The 6,033-nt window shown below is 35.6% G+C and overlaps 2 protein-coding genes across 2 annotated transcripts; one reads left to right on the top strand and one right to left on the bottom strand.

The window, feature by feature from the left end:
- Window positions 1–250: 250 nt before the first annotated feature.
- Window positions 251–947, bottom strand: LOC129748118 (DNA-directed RNA polymerase II subunit RPB9). Its single transcript, XM_055742610.1, has 3 exons — window positions 763–947; window positions 581–709; window positions 251–522 (listed from the first exon to the last, which is right to left on the bottom strand). Exons 1-3 carry the CDS (start codon window positions 825–827, stop codon window positions 333–335), a joined length of 384 nt encoding a protein of 127 aa, XP_055598585.1. The 5' UTR covers window positions 828–947; the 3' UTR covers window positions 251–332.
- Window positions 948–1,371: 424 nt separating this feature from the next.
- On the top strand, window positions 1,372–2,859 carry LOC129747775 (hsp70-binding protein 1-like). Its single transcript, XM_055742121.1, has 4 exons — window positions 1,372–1,567; window positions 1,637–1,884; window positions 1,992–2,574; window positions 2,638–2,859. Exons 1-4 carry the CDS (start codon window positions 1,520–1,522, stop codon window positions 2,707–2,709), a joined length of 951 nt encoding a protein of 316 aa, XP_055598096.1. The 5' UTR covers window positions 1,372–1,519; the 3' UTR covers window positions 2,710–2,859.
- The last annotated feature ends 3,174 nt before the right edge of the window (window positions 2,860–6,033 follow it).

Here is a 6,033-nt window from a genome sequence, read left to right as displayed (position 1 = left end):
CAACCTAGCTACCCACGAGTTTTGCCCTAACTGCTGTTATTAAGTTCGTTTAATGATTCAGAAGTCCACTAGTTTTGCCCGAGATTTCAACCTCAAGCAGGCGGTTGCACCCCGTAAAAGTTGTCAGTGTTGGGGGTAAACTTAAGAGTGAGTATAGCAACCATATATTTGCATCGTCCCGGATAACGATTCTGTTTGTTTATTCAGAAAAAGTTTTGCCCCGCGCTAGTGGAGAAAAACGAAAACGGCATTTTGAATTGTCAGACAGTATAAACTATACTTTATTAGATTATCAGATTACTTAGGAAAATAGAACAAATTCCTAGCACAATTCATTCCGTCCATCGATGACAACAGTTCGGATTGGTGCAAACATAGTACAGTCTCATTTCCTCTTCGGCTCGCCGGGTCTGCGCCTGGAAAAAGACCGCCTCCCGGTGGGCACACTTGGGACAAGCGTGTTCCTCGGTTCGTGGTAGCGTTGGATCCGATATCACATCTGGCACTATGTGGGTCAATTCGCTGGAAAAAAGCAGGGAATGAATAGTTGAAGGAGAAACGGACGAGATTTCAAGCATACTCAATTTCGTGCATAATTTTGTTCACGTATATGCAGTTGGAATCGGCCTCCTGTTTGTAGTCGCAGTTCCGGCAGGCGTATAGCAGAACTTTGTTTTCCTTGTCCTCTTTCGGGTATAACATGTTGTTACTGAAAGGAAAAAAACTTAGCAACGTTGTCCCACGAATTATTGCAAAACTTACCACTCTTGGCAGAAACGGATACCGACAAATCCTGGCCCATCATCGTGTGCTGCTTCGTATGACATTTTGACGATAATTTAACGAAAATATCAAGCAATTTCACCGTAAAACAGATCTCAAAATTCAAAAGAACGCGCTTGGCCTCTGGCGGTGCGGATGATTTTTGTTTGGAAAATTTGGCAGTGAGCGCAGGGCTGCGTTCAAATATTACACTCTCAGAAAAAAACGCTCAAAACCGTAAATTTGTACACGCAGGGGGATCGGAAAGCTTCACAAATTACGAAACAGTTTTGAGAAAGCCAATAATTCGTCATATTTTTAAGCAAACTATTTTGAATATCGTTATAAAATTAGCTTTTTAAATGTTATCAGTTGAAGAAAATCTTTATAAAATATCATAAACATCAAAAGTTAGGGTAAAAAATTTCATTATCAAAATTTGAAGAAATAATTGATTGTGTTGTTTTACAATACTCACAACTTTTTAAATGATGTGCATATTTCATGTAAGTAAATTTAATTGTTAGGTTTTTTAATTAAATTATGATATGAATGCTCAATACTGTATAACAATGCAACTCCTGCAACCCCACATTCAGTTCGTTCCTCATCAGTGTGTAGTTTTTGTTTACATTTTATTTCTGGATCATTCGAGTTGGTTCGAAGACTTTCAAAGCTAAATGATTCGTTTATAAAAGCAATTGCAGAGCCTTTAGTTCATTTTACTTCAAGTTCACGATATAAAAAGTTGAATAAAATGTCAGACGGAGATCCAAATCAACCGAGGCAGCCCCGTAACTTACAGGTAATACACGACTGTTATTTTATTCCTACACCTACTCAAAAATAAAAGCCTAAAAATGTGCTTCTCCAGGGGTTGCTGAAATTCGCTATGGAAGCCACTCAAGCGGAAGATGCACCGGATCCGGCACAGATTCCACCGATGGACGACGAAAGGCGCCAGTTTTTGGAAAATGCTTTGCGCTCTCTAACCGTGGACGTAGTTCAGGAAATCGAGAAAGCTATGAAAGCCCTGCTGGATCGTGAAACGCCGGAAGAAGACAAAGCCGAAGCCATCGATGTGGTTATCGATTTTGTTCAGGATATAGATACGGCCAATGGTGAGTAGGAATTTTATAGGCCTTTGCAAAGCTAGAATTAAATTGAACAACCCGTTTTATAGGATAAATTTTTATATGAAACTTATAAAATTTAAAATAATTTCAGATTTTCTTCAAGCTAGGAGGGTTCACAATCATAAACCCAGGTTTGGCGTCACCCAACGTCGAAGTTCGTATCGGCACTCTTCGGTTGATAGCGGAGCTTTCGCAGAACAATCCGTTTTGTCAGAAACATTTACTGGAAGCCGACGTCCTACCGAAGCTAGTGGAGCTATTGTCCGACGAGCAATCGGTGGCCAATCAGGCTATGCACGCCATTTCCTGCATGGTTCGCAACTTTGAACCCTGCCTTGCTGCATTTATTGACATGGGTGGTTTGGAGTGTCTTTTAGGATGCATTCAAACGGATAACGAAAAGCTACGCATCAAAACTTCGTTTCTAATGTCAAACCTCTGCTCCGAATTTGCCCCGGTCAGAGACGAGTTCATTAAACTGAACGCAGTTGAGCGCGTTGTGGCCTCTGTGAATCCTACAGGCAAGTTTGATCCGAAGCTCGAAACGGCACTCTCGACGTTGAACGTATTGACCGAAAGTCCAGAAGGCGTTCGACGTTGTCAAGATTCGGGATTGGGACTGAAATCGAAGTTAGAAGCAATCCTCAGACTTAACGCAAATAAGGAAGAATGCTTGGTACGGTTATCAAACGAAACAAACATACTTTCGTAAGACTAATGTTGTTGTTTTTATTTTTAGGAACAAGTCGAATACACTAAAACGCTTCTTAAACGTTGCTTTTTGGAGAAAGTTACGGATACCGATCGATGATTCAAGTTGTACAATAAAGTTTATTTATAAAATTAATTTTCATAACTACAAAACTTCTGTCTACTTTTCACGTCTATGTAATGATTGGCCCAAATTCCAACAGGACTTCTTTCAAATTTTCCTAAACTAGTCCATTAAAGTAACATTTGAAAATATCAAAGAACTACTACTTGAACGATTCTTTCATTCGGCATCACAAACATATAACAAATATTTTTAGTACCTAACATGTTTAACTCTTACTTCAGCTTTATAGCAAAGCTGATCAACTGTCGATGAACAATTCGTCTAGTCAATTATCAAGCTACATTTAATACTAAATATTTGGATTGTTTGGCATCTCATGAGCTCTGCAGCTCTGCATCTTATCGAACTTTCAAATTTCAATAGATCAACCGATATTCTTAGTTTATTTCCTCGCCTTTCGTTAGGCAAAATAATTAAATTGGCAGAAATCCTCGTTTTGGCTGCGTACTTGTGATATTCTTCAACCATTGCTTCGAATGCTCCACCCTAGATGGCAGCACAATCAGAGCTTTCGATCTACGATATTCCTTGACAAAGAACAATATTATTTTCAAAGAAATGCTGCTTTATTAATAATTTGATAAAAATACGCGAATAGTACAAAATTATAACAGATGGCCTTGAGCTGAGAATCACAAGTTGTGATGGCGAATTCGTTGTATTTATCCAAATTGGAACGTGTTCAATTTAAGAATTACATATCATGTTCTTAGGAACATCTGAAGCTTCGAAAATATCTCATTGCATATACCATGTGGTGTTTTTCTCGAAAAACGCCAAAATGTACAGGAGCTTTTTGAAAAGCTGTTGCTTCACAGTTATCAATTTGTGGATTTTACGAATCACAGTCGCATTAATGCCAAATAGGCAAATTTACCCTCTGAACCCCTATTTTTTCCACTGTAAAATTTACAGAAGTTAAGATTAGAAACAAGTTTTGTTCTACGAAAAACTTCATCGCTGAGGAAATTTTTTCAACAACATTTCAAAATATTGCATAACCACAGGGGCTAAAGAACTTATTTTTCAGTACTTTTTCGTTTGTAGTTTTACACAATTCAAACATTTTTAATAAATTTTGAAACATATGAAACATTTAAGGACTCCTATAAGGGATACAAACATCATACGATCTAGAAAAATATGTCAAATGGAGCGAAACAACTGTACAGTTAGCTTAGAAAACTTCAACAAATATGTTTTTTGATTTATTGTTCTTTGGTTTAAAAATTCAAGAAAATGTGACTCGAAGATCTTGTTAAATCACTTTCAAATAACATGGAAAAAATATTATGCAAATAATTATTCCACTATGTCAGTCGTTTAGAGTAAGGGTATAACATGAACTTCAAAATGTCATGTTTTCAAAGCAAATGGTAGATGAGAATTTAAAAAAAAAACAAAATGTTTTCTTAAATGTTCGTTATGGATTCAATTGATCCCCAGAGTTAAACAAACATGTTTCTCTTCTAAATGAATCAAGCTCATTGATTAATTTGATACCGTAAACTGGGGAAACTTTGATCACTTTTTTCATTCATTTTTTGAATATTTTGAAAGGGGTTGCTTTTTCGTAATACCTAAAAGCTTTAAAACACTCACTGGGGTGAGGAGTATCAAACATAATCATTGATCGCAGTTAGTTCAAACGACATTGGAGGTTATATTTAAATGTTTGTTACAAAACCAGATTTCGATTTTCGGGGTAACTTTGATCACTATGGTTTTTACGTATCTCAACATCTTCAAATATATTGATGTGATGCAATTTAGCACAAAAGGCTTACAACATCGATAACAGTTATTTTTTGTTTGGACTCAATTGAGTTTTTCAACGTATTCTTCCGAAAACAAAATTACTCAAAAGATGGACAATGTTGCTGCATACATTTAGGGGCAAAAATTATAAACATTCCTCAATATTTTTTTGGGCCTCAAAAATAAATGAAATTTTACCATCACGCAATTCTCTAAGTCCTCTCACTGTTCCCATGTTCTTTTTTTTTCATTCAAACTTAACCATTTAGGGTTTTTAGCCAATTTTTCTAAACGGGCTTTTTCATGGAAAATTACTTTTTTTTTTCAATACCCCAAAAATTATCATCAAAAGACCATAAAAAAACACTTAAACTAAACCTAAACCAAGAAAAAACTTGAACTTTCACATTCAATAACCCATTTGCTGCTAAATGCTTTAGTTTGATCAGAAGAGATGTTTGTTTGTGAGCCTTCAAAAAACCAGATATTTTAAGATTTTAAAATTACATTTTAAGTAACATAAAAAATCTCCTAATAAAAACCAAAATCAGCTTATTTGTAACTCAATTTATAGGCTTTCAAACGTAGTAAACAGTTTTCTGATATTTTAACTTTATACTTAGTTAATGATGATGATGATGATCTGCAAAAATTTCATGTTGATCAAAGTTCCCACAGTTTACGGTACAACTAATATTTATCCAAAAACTAATATTTTAATGATAATCCATGGTAAAAAGTACTCAAAAGAAAATGGTAAAAAGTATAAAAAAGAAATTTTCGAATTCTATTACTATATAGGGTTGTAGAAAATATTAAAATTTCTATTTTTTTCTAACATAACATAACACGCAGTAATATGTAAAAAGGCCAAAAAAGGTCACTTCCATCTGTACCGTTGAGCCGTCAACACATACGCCGGAACATCGTATCGTTGCTGTGTATCGCAGGAACATTTTACATTATTTATTTTATTCTTACCTGTTTCTCAATCAGCATTTTTCAGTGCTAAAATTATTTTCATTTTCTTTTATTCATATTTTTCTCTTTTCTTTCCAGCATGCACAGTAAACGAAAATTACCGAGTTCGGTATTTTTTTTACCGAAATCCTAACATGTGTAAATCGTTAAAGTGTTCGGTAATTTTTTCGGTAAAAAATAAACGAACATCGGTAAATGAAGAGTCGATTCACCGATGTTCGTTTATTTTTTACCGAAAAAATTACCGAACAGTTTAACGATTTACACATGTTAGGATTTCAGTAAAAAAATTACCGAACTCGGTAATTTTCGTTTACTGTGTGCAGGCTTCGGACTCTTTTCAGAGCCCAACAAGAGCGGTGTAACAATCAGCTCCACTCTTTAATTTTTTTTGTGAGCGGAGCAAGAGTGGTCGATAGGAGCAGAGTGACAATACACACAGGGAGCGTTTTTCGTCACTCACAAAACACTCAAAATTGAAATGAGTGCTCTATAAGTGCGTCTCCTAAAGAGTGCTCCTGAGGTGTTCACAATGTGCGTCCAAGTAATTAATTGATG

Source organism: Uranotaenia lowii, chromosome 2, assembly GCF_029784155.1.
Source record: "Uranotaenia lowii strain MFRU-FL chromosome 2, ASM2978415v1, whole genome shotgun sequence".
Taxonomy (NCBI): domain Eukaryota; kingdom Metazoa; phylum Arthropoda; class Insecta; order Diptera; family Culicidae; genus Uranotaenia; species Uranotaenia lowii.
The sequence above is the reverse complement of the archived record's forward strand: the minus strand, read 5'-3'. Positions and strand labels throughout refer to the sequence as shown.

Bases quoted from the DNA above. Each gene is read 5' to 3' on its own strand.
- LOC129748118 (XM_055742610.1), bottom strand. From the start codon at position 827: ATGTCATACGAAGCAGCACACGATGATGGGCCAGGATTTGTCGGTATC. The intron at 710-762 runs GTAAGTTTTGCA...TTTTCCTTTCAG, and splicing joins ATCCGTTTCTGCCAAGAGTG to TAACAACATGTTATACCCGA. The intron at 523-580 runs GTATGCTTGAAA...GCTTTTTTCCAG, and splicing joins AAAATTATGCACGAAATTGA to CGAATTGACCCACATAGTGC.
- LOC129747775 (XM_055742121.1), top strand. From the start codon at position 1,520: ATGTCAGACGGAGATCCAAATCAACCGAGGCAGCCCCGTAACTTACAG. The intron at 1,568-1,636 runs GTAATACACGAC...GTGCTTCTCCAG, and splicing joins GGCAGCCCCGTAACTTACAG to GGGTTGCTGAAATTCGCTAT. The intron at 1,885-1,991 runs TGAGTAGGAATT...ATAATTTCAGAT, and splicing joins GATATAGATACGGCCAATGG to TTTCTTCAAGCTAGGAGGGT.